An 18,460-nucleotide genomic window follows, 5' to 3' on the forward strand; every position below is an offset into this window, starting at 1 on the left:
TCTCCCCATCACAGCCCTCCAACTAGTCTGGGAAGGAAGTTTGATGCCTGTATTGTAAATTGCTTTGAAAAATATGGCCCTATGTCCTCTCATGGTTTATCTCTCAATATTATAAGGAGATGAAGAAATGAACAGTGAGAGAGTTTTTAATTACACAAAGAAAAATCATAAGTCTACCTCAGAAAACCATAAATATAAGCTCAGCTAACTTGGCTTGTAACACTATGAATAAAATCACTTAATACATTTGAATCTTCCCTTTGTTATAAGGTAAAAATATTACAAATAAATAAGCAAGTGGAGCTATAGGTTTGATTAGTTAGTTGTTAGTCAAAGGATCTGTGAAATAGGAAAAAATGACATTTAGACAACATATTTGAGTGCTCTCTGAGGAATAATGAATAACTGGACACAGGAGAAACCTGACAAGCACTAGCTCAGCCTGGTGATAAAGGTCAATATCAACAGTGAGAAATGACATCGATAGCGTATCCTTTTTATGATGTGATGTGACACTCTGTTTTTGTGATCTTCTTCCCCAAAGCCACAAACCCACTTTTATTGTAATAAAAACATAAGGCAAATTCCAATAGAGGGACCTCCTACAAAATACTTAACAAGGACTCCTCAAAACTGTCAAGGTTATCAAACACAAGGAAAGTCCTAGAAATTATCACAGCCAAAAAGAGCCTAAGAAGATATGACAAATAAACGTAGTGTCCTGGATGAGACTATGGAACAGACAAAGACATCAGATAAAAACTAAACAAATCTGAATAAACAAAGAGTTATATAAACTAGTTAATACTATATCAATATTGGCTCATTAATTTAACAAACGTACTGCACTAATCCAAGATGTTCACAACAGGGGAGACTGGATGAGGGAGGTATAGAGAAAGTACTATCTTTTCAATTTTTCTACAAATCTAAAACTGTTCTAAAAAAAAATTCTGGTTTAAAAATCACTAATATTTGAGTGTTCCTCACAACCCATAAGCAATTTAGCAACAATGATGCAACAGCTTCTAAGTCTTGAAAATTTTCTATTTCACAGGGTGGTTGGACTCTTAGTCCACAAGTCCATCTGCAAAATATTCCAATGTTCATATTTTTCCATGAACACTTAAACCTGGTAAAACAAAACAAAATACAACAGAATTACGTGAGAGTGAGTATCGTGGCTTGCCACAGTTATTTATTGTGATTTAGTAAACTACCCAGTGACTCCATTATTCTTAGTTACATTTGACCAAAATTTTTCCTCTTCAGGATCGGTGTATGATGGTAGTCACCTGTTGAGATTAGAACATCAAGAATCCACTTCCTTTTCCATTTTTCTTTTCACATGAGTTCCTTGTTTCTACTGTAACATATTACCAAAAACTTAGTGGCCTAAAACAATACAGATTCATTATCTTACAGATTGGGGGGGTCAGAAGTCTGAAATAGGTCTCCCTGGGCTAAAATCAAGGTATTGACAGGGCTGTATTCTTTCTGGTGGCACCAAAGAAATTCTTGCCTTTCCCAACTTAGAGAGGGCTACCTGCCTTCCTTGCTCCTTCCTCCACTTTCTATCACTTTGCCCTCTGCCACCACTGTGTCATCTCCTCTCATTTTTCAGCTTCCTTCTACCATCTTTTAATGGCTGTCATGATTACATTGGACCAATCTGGATAAGCTGTGATACTCTATTTTAAGATCCTTGGTATCTGTAAAATCCCTTTTGCCACATAAGATAACATATTCACAGGTTCTGGAGATTAATACGTGGATTTTGGGGGGGGGGACATGTTTCGGCCTAATGCACATTTTGCATAAAGAATCTAAAAAAAAACAAAAACAAAAAAAAGAATCTTTATTTGGTCCTAAAACCCACTTTTATGTTGATGCTTCCCCTCAAATCTGTTTCCCTAATTCCCTTTTCAACTAATGGCATGTAATTTAATGAGATAATGTATATAAAACATCTACTTCTACAGTTTGAAGCTGTTCTGCTTCCTTATATATTACAAAAAAAAAAAACAGAACTATGCTTGACACTGGTTAGGCACTCAACAAATATTTGTTTAATAAATGAATACTCAGATAATTGTTAGTTGCTTCCAAAAATATTTAATTCTCCCTGCTGGTCACACATTTACGTGTGTGTGTTCATTCCCTGGCTGTTACTTTGCAATAATTATGGGGAGAAGACTCATATATCTTGGTAATCATAGACTTTCCTGAGTAAACTTCATGTTTGGTCTAATCGACAGACATCACCTTTTGAAAGCATTTTGGAGGGACTCAGTGATGCTTTGATTATTGGAGCATAGGGAAGATTAGAATGCATTGTTAGCATTATATTGCCAACTAAGGTTACTCTAGAATTCTGAACTCATTCAACTTTCCTTTTGCTTTTGATCAGCTTCCTCCATTGACAAGTCATCTTTTTTGATCAGTTTACCACAGCTGGAAAAAAAAAAAAAAAAAAAAGATCACACTGGGGTTCCTAACCTGCCATTGCTGTCTGTGACCTGCAGGCTCTTTGATACCCGGTACAGCATTCGAGAGAACGGACAGCTCCTCACCATCCTGAGTGTGGAAGACAGTGACGATGGCATCTACTGCTGCACCGCCAACAACGGCGTGGGGGGCGCCGCGGAGAGCTGCGGGGCTCTGCAAGTGAAGATGAGTGAGTGGGAGAGGGCCTCTGCTCGTGATGTTAAAAGGCTGGCTTGGTGCACCCTGGAGCAGGCAGTAAATAGGGCCTCCCGCACACCTGGAGGCTTAGCAGCCGGCTGAGTTCAAGTTCAAAACACAACCTTGCCGCAGTGAATTCTACACCTTGTATTCCTGTCCTCAACCACAGGCAAGCCCCTTAGTTCTCTAGCTTCTCCTGTTTTCTGGCCTGTCCACAGCTCCTTGTCTGCTGCCCCCTTGCCCTCTTGTCACCAGGGAACTTTCCTCTAAAATCTTCTCCCTGTACCTTTAAAACAGTTCCCTTACGACCAGGTGTGCTTTTTATCTCCAACCTCTTTGCAGACACTTCTGCTCTTTTGCCTTATTTGAAACTTGATGTTCTTGGATGACTTTTCAAACTTGAGTGGTTTATCTTCTTTATTGGAGGCTGCTTATTTTCCCCCCACTTTTCCTGTCTACAAGGCTAGCAAGGACTCCTCACCCCCCTTTCGGTCATTATTGCTGTGCAAAGCCTTTCCTCTCATGAGGGCATGTGCCATTCTACCATTCTCTTTCTATTCAAGTCACCTCCCCATTTTTAAGTCCCTCCCCCCTCATGCACACACACATATACAATATCTGCCAAAGACTTTGATTCCAGACTCATTATCTTTCTATCCAACCTAAGTCCAGGCACCATCCTAATGGATTATAACAACCATGAAACAGCCTCTACGCATTTCAACCTTTCAACTCCTGACCTCCACAAGTCCAGTGATATTTGCCTTTTTATCAGCCAACCCCATCAACGACCTTGTCACCCCTAGGAAATGGTCTGTGTTTAAAATCTTAAGCTCCGGGATCCCTGGGTGGTGCAGCAGTTTAGCGCCTGCCTTTGGCCCAGGGCGCGATCCTGGAGACCCGGGATCGAATCCCACATCGGGCTCCCGGTGCGTGGAGCCTGCTTCTCCCTCTGCCTGTGTCTCTGCCTCTCTCTCTCTCTCTGTGACTATCATAAATAAATAAAAATTAAAAAAAAAATAAAATAAAATCTTAAGCTCCAGGATGTCATACTCTGAACATGGGCACTTCTATTTCTAGCTCTGTCCCATGAAGAAAACACTTTCCCACACTCATGATGTGCCTCCAGAGAGAAGGCTCTTAACTCCATCTGTCTCTTTCTCAGCTAAGAACAGAGTCCAGCTCTCTTGCTCCCCTACTCCCACCACACGGCCATCACCAGCATGCTCACGTTCTCCTGCCCTGACTCCCCTGCTCTCCCTTCCACTGACCCCCCAAGTCAAGACTTACTCAGTTCTTGGTCCACTTGGTTTTCTCTCCTACCTGGTGTTCTATCATCAAGCACTCTTACCAGTACCCTGAAATCTCATGACCTCCTGTGCTAGAAGCACTATCTGCTTCCAAACTGTCCACCTGGTAATAATGCAATCTTTATTTTCTTCTGACACCAGGCTGCTGATGGCAAAAATCGCATCAAAATCCATGTGGGTGCCATACCAATCAGCAGGGGCCAGTTCCACCTGGGAATTTTATTGCAAGCTTTGTGGTTATTCCTGATTGTCCTCACTGTTTATCTTTTATCTTTTATCTTTCTACTTTGTTGTCATTGTTTTACTGAAGGGAGTCATTTGCTGCTTCTTTTCAAAGCGTGAGCATGTGATCACATAAAATCTGAGGATGTATCTTCTGAATCATTGCATCGCTGGAAGTCTTTACTTTGCCTTTACTCCTAGATAACAATTTGTCTAGGTACAGATGAGAGTTTAAAAAGGCTCTTCCCTTAGCTTGTATTAAATAACTATTCATCTCACATGGCATTCCATGATTCAGCTGAGAAATCTTTTTCTTATTCCTGTAGGTAAGCCTAGTGTTTTTCTTAAAAATTATAGTACTTTCTCTTCATTTCTGGAATTCATAAATTTCTCAAACTCCCAAGAATATGTTAGGTGGGTTTTCTTTTATTATTCCTACTTAGTTTTAGGTGGGCCTTTTGAATTTAAAACCAACCTTTTTTTTTTTTTAATGAGATATACTCTTTTCTATTTCTCTTCTCTTCATTTTATCTCGTTCTTAAACTTTTAACAAATATTAGATCTCTTTCTTTTTCCATTTTTCATGACCTCAATATTTTCTCCTCATATTTTCTAGCTATCTATCCTGATATTCTTCCTTCTTGGAGATTTTTAAAATTTTTCCTTCCCTATCGCGAACTCACTCTTCAATATGACCATTCTATTTTTCTGCCCTTATACTGAGTACTTTGATCTTAAAAACCCATATTTTTAATTCCTGGGAATTACTTCTCTGCTCCTTTTTTTCCCCAGAGCAAACTCTGTGTGTTATATGATGCAGTATTTGCTCAAGTCCCTGTAAGGATATCACTATTGCATTTTTAAAATATAGTCTTCCTTTCCTTGCTTTATTTCTGTTTTCTCCATGATTAAGTTTTGGATTTCTTTTGTTTTGTCTTTTTTCATGTTCGTGTTTTTTTTTTCTCTCAATCATCTACTAATCTTTTATTTTTGATCACACTTATAAATGAAGTTGTAGATTCATTAGAATAGGAATGTTGAGGGGCTAATGGGGCATTGTGGGGAAGTTGATCTGGAGGTTTTGTGAGAAGGGGGTAGGGACATACCCACAAGAAAGCTTTCTTTTAGCATGTGGGGCAGTGAGGAAATCAAGTAAGGAAACTGGGATGTGCTCCTTTGCTAAATAATAAAGGCTTGATTCTGAAGGCAGAGCACATTTAAGTATTTCACTATTTTGTGGTTCTATCTTTCCTTTGAACATTTCTCATATTCTCTGTGGTACTAAATTTTCTTTATTATGGATTTATCCTAAATATTCTTCTCTTCTTTTCTCCACCTTCTCCTTAGGAAAGCTCACACAGTCATGTGGGTATATACTGGTATGGCCATCCCAGTTGCTAACATTTTAGAATGCTCCCACACCGCTTGGTAGAGACCTTCTTCCTGAGATCCCTAAGACCCTGGCCTCCATCACTACTCCAGTTACCCTAGGATCTCTCCCAGGAGCTCCCTCCTCCAAGTTCCTTTTGGTCCATCAACTAAGGGTTTCATGCTGGCATAGCACGATGCTTCTAGCATCCTGCTATAACATGATAAACAGCTCACATTAGCCAATGCTTGTGGCTCCACCTGAAGAGTGTTCCATTACAGTGGGGAATCCATGACTCAACATCAATGCTTAACTCATTCCCAGCTCACTTTATATTCAAGTTCCCATAAGAATTCTCTTCCCTCTCATCCAAAAGATGACCAAGGCTTCTATTTCACTGAAAAAGATGGGAGTTATTTGCTTTGAACAAAGGTTATCTTGGCAGAGGGATGAGTTCAAGGAACCCAAGGGAAGGAATAGGTAATGCTCTTTGACTAGGTCATAGGAATATCAATTCTTAAGCTAAGCTTTTGCCAGCAGTCATATGACAACCCAATCCACAATTGAGGTGCCTGGCCATCATCTAAATGTAGGTGTTCACTGATGTTGATTAGGAAAGTTATGAGCTTTAAGAAGGCAGGCCAAGTAACTAAGTTGATATTTTCCTATAACATGTTTAAAGCCTGTCATGGGGCAGCCTGGGTGGCTCAGTGGTTTAGCGTCACTTTTGGCCCAGGGCATGATCCTGGAGACCTGGGATCAAGTCCCGCATCCGGCTCCCTGCATGGAGCCTGCTTCTCCCTCTGCCTGTGTCTCTGCCTCTCCCTCTCTTTGTGTCTCTCATGAATAAATAAATAAAATATTTTTTAAAAGCCTGTCTTGTAATTTTGCCATAATCCAAGATCATACCAACTCTAAATGGCAATAAATGCCTAGATTAAACATCAAAAGACCATGCAGTCTTTGCAAATACCATTTCCAACCACCACTAACTCCTAGAAACACAATTAAAACAGGAGGGAAAAGTGCTTATGAAATAAGCTTTTTTTTTTTCATGCTTTTCTCCATCAAAGTAACACACTGATTATATAGCATATGACCTGAGGGAAATAAAATGTATCCATTTCTCAGTAGTCTCTCCTGAAAAGACAGTCCTCTGTTTTATATCTGTAACATGAGATCACTAAGGAAATGAATGTAGTTTTCATTATTATGAATGTTTCTAGTAAAATAATAGGCATCCTGAACTTGTCAATTCTTCTACACATTAGATTTAATAACTTGTTCTGAAAGTTTACTATCAGAGAATAAACAGTAGGTGGCATAAATTATTTCTTCTGATAGAATTAATTTAAGAGAGTTTCACAGAACAGTAAATTTAAAAGTTTGCCTCACAGAGTACAGTTACTCTAAATTGTATGACCAAATTTCTCCAATTACTAATATAATAATGTCGAGTTTGGGGGATCCCTGGGTGGCTCAGTGGTTCAGCACCTGCCTTCAGCCCAGGGCATGATCCTGGAGTCCCAGGATCGAGTCCCACGTCAGGCTCCCAACATGGAGCCTGCTTCTCCCTCTGCCTGTGTCTCTGCCTCTCTCTCTGTGTCTATCATGAATAAATTTTTAAAAAATCTTAAAAAAATAATGTCGAGTTTACTTTCTACAAATATACCTAATTCTTAATCACTAAAATTAAGAGTCAAAGTTAGATGAAACTAAAGGGAGAGGGAAAGCAAAATTCAGAATTATATTAAAAGTAGATAAAAAAACTAATAAAAAATAAAAATAGATTAGAAATGTCCCTTCAAATGTTTTCGTGTTTTTTGGTATGAATTGAATACTGTTGAGTTGTTAAGGTAACAGTTTATTTTAATCAACTTTTTATTAACTATCTTTTAAAGTGAAGAATACTAGGACTTCAAACTCCTAATATGTTTCATGAATTTGTGGTTTTCAAATAAGATATGAATAAAACAGATAACCAAAACTTTGAAAAATGGTTTTTGTTTGATATCCCCTCAAAACCTGTCTTAGCATTTGGCATATCTTATAATGTAACAAACTATTCTTAGAGTGGATATTTAGACTTAATGCAGCCATATTGCCTTTTTAATTTTGAATTTTTGTTTCCCTTTAGAGCCGAAAATAACTCGTCCTCCCATAAACGTAAAAATAATAGAAGGATTAAAGGCAGTTCTCCCGTGTACTACAATGGGCAATCCTAAACCATCAGTGTCGTGGATTAAGGGGGACAGTGCTCTCAGGGTAAGTGATTATTATGAAAACATGTCTATACAACTAGTTTTCAAATACAACAAATCTTTGCAAAGTGAGTTACATGAACAAATTTCTAACATGAAAAATTTTCCCATATATAACATTTTAACCAACCTTAAATATTCCTGTTCCCATACATACAAACCGTAAGGCATTCCAGTTGGGACTGGTTAGAGAGAGAGAGAAAAAAAAAAAGAGAGATGGGAACCAGTAGTTCTTTTTAGGGATGAAAAAGGAAGCAAAACAAAAGCAAAGCTAGAATGTTTCTTTGTTGATCAGTTGGTTAGTGGAATTATTTTATTTTTTTAACATTGAAACTTTGAGACACAGGAGATGAAAAAGATGAAACTAAAATCCAGGTTTTAGACCCGACAAACAGTTTCTGGGAGGAGAGTTGACAAAAGAGGTTTGCTTTTCTTTCTTTTCTTTTTTTTTTTTTTTAACATTTTATTTATTTATTTGAGAGAGAGAAAGAGCAAGTGCAAGCAGAGAGAGGGGTGGAGGGAGAGGGAGAAACAGGCCCCCTGCTGAGCAGGGAGCCTGGCATAGGCCTCCATCCCAGGATCCTGGGATCATGACCTGAGCCAAAGGCAGGTGCTTAACCCACTAAGTCACCCAGGTGCCCAGAGAAAGGAGGTTTGGAAGAAAAGTAATGAGAACCTCTGGAGTGAAGTTACAGCACAGACATCAAGACTGGTGAAACTCTCCCTAGCAGAGTTTATCTCAGTCACAGAGCAGCCAAATTAAAAATCTATTATGTACATGCTTTTAATGCTTTTGTATCTCATACCTACATTTACTGGTAAATGATTACACTACATCATTGTTGTCACCTACTAAGTGTAAACTCAGGGAGGTTTTTCATTTTACTATGCTGAGAATATTCCACAGAGAAAATGTAGGTGTTGATACACGTCAATTAACTGAAATGAAGTATAATATCAATTAGCTTTATTTAAAATAAAACAAAAATGTTAAATTGTTTATGGTAATTATATAATTTCTGACTTTCCTTTTGTTATAAATATTGGTGGATTTCCTAAAATTAAAAATGCAGGAATTTTTGTATAATACTGAATTTAGAGTACTCAAAGGGAAAGCAATTGTGATGTTTTAACTTCCAACACCAAATTTATGTATTATTGGTAGAAATTTCTAATTTTTCAAAAGACATATATCCCCCTAAGGATACCATATAGAATGTTTTAACTCAAACAGACATGGATGTGACTTTTAGGAAATCAAATAAACGTTTGGTGTCCTCATGTGATGAAAGAAAATGAAAATAAACTCTTACAGAATCATTATTAAAATTAACTTAGGTAATCTTATACTGTCTCATTTAATATTGTGTATTATACCATCTAAATGCCAAATAAGTGTTCCAATGATATTTTTGATGATAGCAGCAATGATGATGACCTGATAAAGTAAGGCAAGTGATTTCTTGATAAAGCCATGGACATTTTAAAATTCCTGTCCCTATCCCTGGCAGGAAAATTCCCGCATCGCAGTTCTTGAATCTGGGAGTTTAAGGATTCATAATGTGCAAAAGGAAGATGCAGGACATTATCGATGCGTGGCAAAAAACAGCCTCGGGACGGCATATTCCAAATTGGTGAAGCTGGAAGTTGAGGGTAAGGAGTTGCATTCCTTCCCATTATGGTGCTATTGGAAGGGCCTCACATTCTACTGTGAAGGCTGGATATTAATTTGCAAAGGCAGAGATGTGGGTAGACCAGTTCCCTCAACTGTTCCCAGATACTAAACCATAAGGTCAAAACTCTGAAAAGAAAAACTGAAAAGAGAAAGAGGCGTTTGCTACTATAATAGCTTATATTCCATCTATTGCCCACAATCACTGGCAATTTTGACAAACCCAGACTAAATTCAGACTAAAATACTAAAACAAGAGGATATCAGTTCAGAACTTATGTCTGGTTTGCACAATTCTCTCTTGCTTATAAATTTGAAAACCCTCATTTTACCTTTTTCAGCATATGGACATGACTTTTAAAAAGAGCAAAAGAAAAAAAAAGTAACTTTTCAGATTGTATTCCACCACACAGGGTTGAAAAAAATAAAATACTCAAAATGTATAACTAAAAATGCTCCTACTTCTCTGACTTACATTGCCAAAGTATTTTTTCATTCTTTAAAATGTTCTTTTAAAGCCAACCAATTCGGCAATTAGTTGTAAAGGTCTTCACTGAGAAATCAGAATCCAGATAGGACTAGGTGTTGTACCCATTTGATTGTCAGATCCTTCTTGACCTAAAATTACATCACATTTTGCTTAAAAATAGAAACTACCAGCATGCCTGTGCTCAGTGAGCAAACTGGGTACAAAACTCTTCCCAGCTCTTCCTGTAATATGCTGTAGAATTAATCTCTGGCTCCCAGTTTTCTCATCTGAAAAGTGGGATTTTTTATGAGTATTCAGTGAGGTAAGGTGTTGATATTATCTAGCTGAGTGGCTGGCCCTTTGTAAACACTCAATAAATGTTGACTATAAGAATCATCACCTGTTTTTCTGATTTTCTCTTTTCTGGTTGATAAAATATTTGGGCTTTCTTACACTGGCCCATATTATAGTTCAATTGAGATTTCAGGAGTTCCCCATAGCTTACTTTGATTCCATCCTACTCGCTTAAGCCCATATCTCTTCCTTCTCAGTCATACAGTGTTTTATTAGCTTCTTTTAGATTATTTTTATTTCCTAGCTAGGCCTTCCTCTCACAGTATTAATAATCTCATATCCCACATCTGCTTCTAATTGAGGTAACATCTTTATTACATCATTACATTGTTCATAAATCTCCACTAACTCCTCATGGAAAAGAATGAGGCTGATGGGAATAATGGCTGTCAGATGTAAAATATATATATATTTTCAGCATAGTTGCTATAATTTAGTATCTTCTACATTAGCAATGGCATTTAAAACTCAGTATGCAATAACCAGTTGATGTGACATATTCAGGGAAAAATAAACATAAAAACACAATCACACATTTAGACACTGACTAGCTGCCTGGATTCAGTGTTTCCTTGAGCTATACATGGAATAATACATAATGAATGTTATCCATTTGTATGTAATATCATAAAGATTTTCCTCTTCAAGATTTAAATATAAGACCTATGTATTATAATATAGAATGCAGATTGATTAGGTCCCTATCCACATAGATGCTGAAATTATTTGCTTTAACACTGTCCCAGAGAAAATGAACACAAATCACAATTAGTTGGAGTCCAGTTACAGTTTTGTTTAGGCTTGTCATTTAATTCTGTGTCCCACCTATCACACCTATATCACACCTATCTATATCACACATGAATACAGTCTTCTTTCCTCTTAACACTAAACTGGTCATGCTCATTGCTTTAACAGTTAACGTAGAGAGAGGTTTTATTAAACTTGCTAGTATCAAGAGCTCATAATATTTAAAGTTACTCTAACAATAGGTAGGATGGCCATTATAGCACACATCTATTTCTACTCCATTTTAGTCCCTATTAAAGCAGCCAATATTTGTGAAAATTTGTGACACGCTTAGCATGGTGGCTGGTACATAATAAACATTTAATAAATGGCATCAAGTATAATTATTGCTATTATAGCATAAAAATTGTAGCAAATCTGTGTGGCTTGTCTTGAAGTTCTGAAAGATTGGCTTCCACTTAAAGAAATAGTTAAGGCATTTTCACAAGATATAATGCAGACATGATCTATTTAAAGGAAGGACCAAGTTAACCGACAATTCAGAACAGGTGAAAAACCAACTGAAAAGCAACTGGCACAATTCCGAATGTGTCTGTAAATATCTACTAACTGGGCAATAATGAGGGCTGAAGATAAAGCTGTGCCATAGTCACTGAGGCAGATGAGTATTTGTTATATATTGTGTCTGTCACTCTGAAAATTAGCTTGAGCAAATTAGAATGAGAACTCCATAATGTCATTCAGTGCTGGGCTACACATCCTGCACATGATCGTCATGGAACAGTTGTATAAAATCTTTAAAAACTAAAATAAAATCTTTAAAAGTGGGGAGGCGCCTAACTGTGTCAGTTAGTTAAGTGGCTGACTTCAGCTCAGGTCCTGATCTCGGGGTCCCGAGATCGAGTCCTACGTCTGGCTCCATGTTCAGCAGGGAGTCTGCTTCTTCCCTTCCTTCACCTTCTCCCGCTGCCTCTCCCCACTTCTCATGCCTGTGCTTTCTCCCCCCTCCTCTCAAATAGATAACTAAAATATTAAAAAAAGAAAAAGTAAAGTTGTTTGCCATTTCTAGCTTCTAAAAAAGGAGAGGCATACTAATTGTAGATCTGGTAGCGTGTTTTCGCTAAATCTTAGCTGCCGTAACAAACATGGAACAGTCTTCAACACAAAAGTTAAGCTCCCTCTAGAGACTGCCATCCTCAGGCTGCTGGATCTTTGGAGTGGCAACAGGAAGATATTCCGCTTTTCTGTCTTAACTTAAATGGTTCAAACAGTGACATATAAAATTACTAATGAAACCTTCTAACTCAAGCATAGCCAAACATGGATGTCCTTCCAAAAGGATGAGCAATGGCTAACATTTTTAAATGCTGTTTACATGGATCATTTTATTGAAACCTCACTAACAGTCAGTGAGGAACATCCTATCATGGCACCATAATAAGAAACTAAGGAACAGAGAGGACAACTAACTTAGGTGTCTAAGAGATTGAATAATGCTAAATACTGTGTGTTCTATTAAAGAACAGATGATCACATGTGACATTGCCAAGAGTAGTGACGGGAGGGGAAGCCAAGATTCTATAAATGACAGAGAATGGGAGCTGACAAAAAGAGACAGTGGGTGTCAGCAAATTTTTAGATAAATTTGGTAGAGAAAAGGGAAAAGTCAAGAAAGTGAGCAGTAGCTGGAGGTATATGGTATAGAGGTAAGGTTGCTTTGCAAGATTTCTCTTGTAACAAGATTAAAATGTTAAACAATAGTGAAAATGTTAAAATATGAATGAGAAGAGGCTCAGAGAAAAGGATATTTGAACATAAAAGAGAAGTAGGATGTTCAAGGGAATGTCATGCTTGAGAAAGCCAAAACAGTGTATTCAGGGGACAAGTAGAGTGATATATCCTATACAGAGGGTGACCATTTGTCCCAGTTTGCCCAGGATAGTTCTGGTTTACACCTGTTGTCCTGGAATAATTATTAATAGAGTCCTCCTTGTACCTTCGAAAGTATCCAGGCTTCCATGATAAATTATATGATCACTGTACTTAGGAAGAAGGAACTTCCTTCCTTGTAATAGGAAGGAGAAAGGGGAGGTATATTCTAGTATAAACGAGTTAATGAGCTTGGTAGATGGAATTTGAGAAAGCTCTGTTGGTTTCTATTTCCTTTGGGAAGTAGAAAGTAAGTTTATCTTCTGAAAATACTTCTGTAAAGGGAGGTAGAGGGCTGTGGAAGAGTGGAAAGGTTTTAAAATAGCTGTGGGGAATGGGAGAGATGACTCACAAGGGGAACTAGGATTGCTAGGTAACATTAAAGCTTTCATAGAGAATGGGACTGTGAATATGAATAACATCAATGTGCTTCATCGCAGAAAAAGTAGAAGTTCAGAAAAAGTAGAATGCCAAGTCCAAAGGCAAGATACATGCATTGTAGTTTGCCAGGAAGGAAAACAGGGAAGAGGATTTGAGAATAATTGCAAAAGAATGGTTGAAACAATTAATCAATATTTGTACCAAATATACAAATGTAGGATTAAACACTTATAGCTCCCACAAAATGACAGACAAGATAACATGAACATCTTCCTACTACAAACACCCAGAATTGCTGCGTTAGTCATACAACCCACAGAATAAAATTATATTTCCAGAGGCCATGAATAAATAGGAATTGAAAAAACAGCAGTAAGCTCATGAACTGGTTCTGTATTGTCCTGGAGGTAATGGCACAAGTGTCCATCTCTGTAACTTAGAATACCAGTATTAAGACTCTTAAGCAGATGGGAGACAATGTCTTGAGCCCCTGTTAAGGAAGGTTAGCATTGAGAACTTTCTATAAAGCTGAGAATCATAGAAGTGAAAAGATGGACCAGAAAAATTCCATCTGATGGTACAGAAAGACAATGCAGAGGCTTGTCTCTTCATGAATTCTAGGTGTGAGAAAGAAGAAAACAAGTTTTCCTAGGAATGAATCTATGTTCAATGCTCAGGACTATATCTCATGTAGGTTTGATATTAAATTCACACTGCCAGTACAGTCTGGGGCTCTCAAGCTGGAGAAATTAACATAAAAGTTGACCGCCAACGATTTAACAACAAAAAAACTTTTAAAAATACCTTACCTTACCTTACCTTACAGGATTTTCATGATAAAGTCTCAACCTCAGAGGATTCAACCTCAACACTGAGGATGAATTCACAATGCAAAATTATAACACCCATAGGAAACAAACTGCCATTAGTGAGAGTTAGCTGATATATTTATACAAAGGGATCAAAACCCAGGAAATTCAACTAACACAATATAATAGAGACTTGAAAATAAATATGTTTAAACAAATTAAAGACATAAAAGGAGAAAAAAAGAAAAATACATTAGAAGAAGAAAGGCAGTTCTGATAAATAATCGAATAATTTTGACAAATGAAAGACATGACTATAATTAAAATTCAATGGATGAATAAGGATATGTTAGAGATACTAAAAGTCATCTCAGAATTCAGTGCAGAGAGATGGGAAAGATAAAATTGAATTAAAGAAATAATTAAGTATGTGCATTACAAAAAGAAAGAATAGAGAAAATATGAGAGACTATACTCAGAAGCTTAATGACTGAGAACTTGCCAAAATTAATGAAAGACTTCAATCTTCAAGAACTAGATACACGAGTCTCAATCAGTAAAAACGAAGAGGAAGGACATAAATAGTTTTACACCCAGATTCACCATAATAAACACCACAGAGGTGATCTTAAATCATTGAAGAGAAAAGAGATTACTTATAAAGGACAACAACTAGGGTGATAGCAACAAAGAAAATCAAGACTTTCAACAATTCCTATTATTTGCTATAGTCTAATGGAGGTGTTTTCCTTTGTTCTTTGCATAAAACAAAATAAAATAAATTTGCACCAAAAGAACACTGATAAAAGTATGTGAAAAAAATCCCATGCAGCTATTAAGAATGCGATCAATCTATATCCTTTAACTTTTACAATTACACACCATATATGTGATTTGGGTCTGTTTTCCATCAATGAGCCTCAGTTTCATCATCTCTAAGAAAGAGGTTAAAAAAAACTAGCACCTACCTCTTAGGTTGTTGCAATGATTACATGAATTAATACAGGTACAGAGCAAACACTATATAATTATTTGCTGTATTATTATTCATTTAATAAGTACCTATGAAGTACTGACTTTGTACAAGGTTCTGTTCTATCTTGCTAGAAATATTAATTCATTAGAAATATCAGTGTGTTCACAAGTGAAAAAGAATGAAAGAATTTTTTTTAAGAATTAAAGAATTATTTAAAGAATTAAGTAATTAAAGAATAGTATGTTTTATATACTCAATATTAGAGTGTATAAATTAAATGCTAATAGTCATCATCTCTCCATGTAGAATTACATAGGAGGTTAACACCTATCATACATTTTACATAGCTCTATACTTTATGAATTTTTATAGAGACTTTCATAATTAGAAAGAATACATGTATTTATGTTTTAGAAAAAACATCATTTCTTCCAAACATTATACTACTTTGATAAAGTGACATCAATCTTTCTGTTCATTGGTTTGACATACTATTTTTGCAGTTCTTCTGCTCTAGAACAAACTAAGGGATGAGAAGGTTTTGTCAAAGGCAACTGGTTCCGATGTTGATTAGATATTCACAACATTTAGCCATTGGCTGAAGAACTGAGGTTGAGGGTGAGGTCCTGAAGAACAGAACATGAAACATGCCAGTTCCTTAGGGAAGGAATCAATCCATAAAGACAGAAAGTTCGAGGCCTGCAGGAGGAAGGGAGCCCCTAGGATGGAATGGGAAGTAAAAGAGTTAAGAGGGCAGCATCTGCTAGTGGATTCTCCCTCTATTTGACTCTTCTTTCTTACTTATGGACAGACCTGGAATCTATGATTCCTTAGTGGCTCAGAGGATCCAACACTAAAATTCAATTTGGGTTCTGATTTCTCAGTGAGCATTTTCTACATGGGGTTGGGTGCTATTGACTCAAGGTAAACAAAAGTAAGTTCCCATGGGAAAGTGAAGCCCTACTCCTAGGTGGGGACTATACAGGTATACTAATTTAACATTGGTGGGAAAGTATCTATGGCTTCCCAAATTCCACGGTCACTTGAAATGCAGAAAAGAGTTGTCCATCTCATAACTGTGGAGGCTCTTCCTTGGGAAAGTTCAGCCCCTATCTCATGTACCTCTGTGACAATGGCCTTTAGGATAGGTTTCATGGCAGGATGTGATGAGGGCAAGAGAAATCTCCATATCATATTCCATAGATTCTATAATGTTCATTTTTAAATATTTCACCATTTCTGAGGTGAATCCCAGAGACATTCATTTCTTACAATCACCATTGGCTCACTTTTTTTCTTTGCTGTGTATTTTAGTATCTCTGAAATTGAGATTTGTCTTACTGATCTTAAAGGCAATCACACTTGGTTTGTGGTTTCTACCCTCAAGCTGAGACCATTCCTTAGTTCCTTAGCCGTCTCCAAATACAAGAATGAATATATAATGATAAAACAAAAATAAAGCAATCATATGGGCTCATAAAGATTTCCTAATATTTAACTAGAAATATTCCTTCCTCTTGAGATGATTTTTTTAAATCAGTTCCTCACAGAGATGAAAGCATAATTTTCAGTGGCATGATTCCATGTAGTACCCCCAACCTCACCACCACCAATTATATTTGCTGCTTATTTGTTTTGTTAGGTTGAAAACACAGACTTAGAGACTCTTCAGTGCCCTCTAGAAGGTATTTTAAGTCAAGAGATAATCTTGTCTGTTTCTCCAATCTGCCTCATGTTCTACTTAGTTATGGAGTGTATCCAAAGAATGATCCATACGGTCTCTCTTATGTATCTTTACTGAAATGGTTTTCTCCAACTACTCTAAAGGCCAGGAAGTCAGACACTCAGGGGCACAGGGATGTGGCAAAGGAATGGGATGATGTGGATAGCAGGGCTGGAGTTTTTAAGGAGGGGCTGCATCATAGAGGCTTTAGATAACCTCTGAAGTACAAGATTCTGATTTTTTACTTTCCTGTTTCTGATCAGAGGAATATTCTCCCTTTAAAAAATCATGTTGAGGAATCCCTGGGTGGCTCAGCGGTTTAACGCCTGCCTTCAGCCCAGGGAGTGATCCTGGAGACCCAGGATCGAGTCCCACATCAGGCTCCCTGCATGGAGCCTGCTTCTCCTTCTGCCTGTGTCTCTACCTCTCTCTCTCTCTCTCTCTCTGTGTGTCTCTCATGAATAAATAAATCTTTAAAAAAACATGTTGAAAAACACTACACCACAGAAACTGAAGACTTTTTTTTAACTTTTAATTTTTTATTTTTTATTTATTTATGATAGTCACAGAGAGAGAGAGAGAGAGAGTCAGAGACACAGGCAGAGGGAGAAGCAGGCTCCATGCACCGGGAGCCCGACATGGGATTTGATCCCGGGTCTCCAGGATCGCGCCCTGGGCCAAAGGCAGGCGCTAAACCGCTGCGCCACCCAGGGATCCCCAAGACTTTTAATATGATATATATAATGTAATTCTTTTTTTTATAGCTGGAGTGGAGAGGTCATTGTTGAGTTTTTAAATCATTGGAAAAGATCTACTTAAAAAATTAGAAATATCTCATTTTCTTACATCCTTACATATTTCCCTTACACTCTTTGACTTAACTATTATGAAATGATATATTTGGAACTGAGTGTCAATTTTATTACATTCTGTGAATTTCACATTCAGACAAATTCTGCTTTGTATATAGAAACTGGTTGAGTGTAGAATACTTGAAACTCCATTCAAAATAGATGCACATTGGAATGTACTGGGTGCCCTGTCCAGTGCATTTTCTGTTATTACCTTCTTTACCCTTGGAAGTTTAAACCATGGAGGAGAAGATTAGACAGAAGAAGAGCTGGAACCAGGGGAGGGTTCTCTGTCAGCAATCACTAGTGGGAAGACGTGGCTTAGCACCAGGGCAAAGCTGTAGATGAGAGCCCTTGAAGCAGAACAAGACCAAGAACAGAACCCTTTGAGGTATAAGGTTATTGTAGGCTTCCCAAATATTTAAACAATACCTCATTTGCAGGAGGCCTCAAAAAAGCAGAACCCTGTCTCGGGCCTTTTGAGAGAGGAATTTTGGGGAGTGAGGAGGGAAGGTGAGCCACCTGGTGAATGTAAGTGGCCTCAGTGCATGAGCTTCTATGACTTGTCAAGGCCCTTGAGTGTTGTCAGTCTGTTTTTCTGCAGTCTGAAAGGCTTTTCCATGTATCCTTAGGGCTGACTTGGTTGATCAAAACCTTTTTCTGGAAGATTTTTTATAGATATATGCAGTATATCAGACA

At 37.4% G+C, this 18,460-nt stretch overlaps 1 protein-coding gene across 1 annotated transcript in view; it reads left to right on the forward strand.

Annotated features, from left to right (window-relative positions):
• MUSK (muscle associated receptor tyrosine kinase) overlaps positions 1 to 18,460 on the forward strand; it is an 89,406-nt gene that overhangs the window by 11,582 nt on the left and 59,364 nt on the right. Inside the window, exons 3-5 of the mRNA XM_072840348.1 lie at positions 2,526 to 2,677; positions 7,724 to 7,851; positions 9,359 to 9,500. Of these exons, the coding sequence (XP_072696449.1) occupies positions 2,526 to 2,677; positions 7,724 to 7,851; positions 9,359 to 9,500 (422 nt within the window). The remainder of the gene's footprint in view (positions 1 to 2,525; positions 2,678 to 7,723; positions 7,852 to 9,358; positions 9,501 to 18,460) is intronic.

The sequence above is a fragment of the Canis lupus genome, chromosome 10 (assembly GCF_048164855.1).
Source record: "Canis lupus baileyi chromosome 10, mCanLup2.hap1, whole genome shotgun sequence".
NCBI lineage: Eukaryota > Metazoa > Chordata > Mammalia > Carnivora > Canidae > Canis > Canis lupus.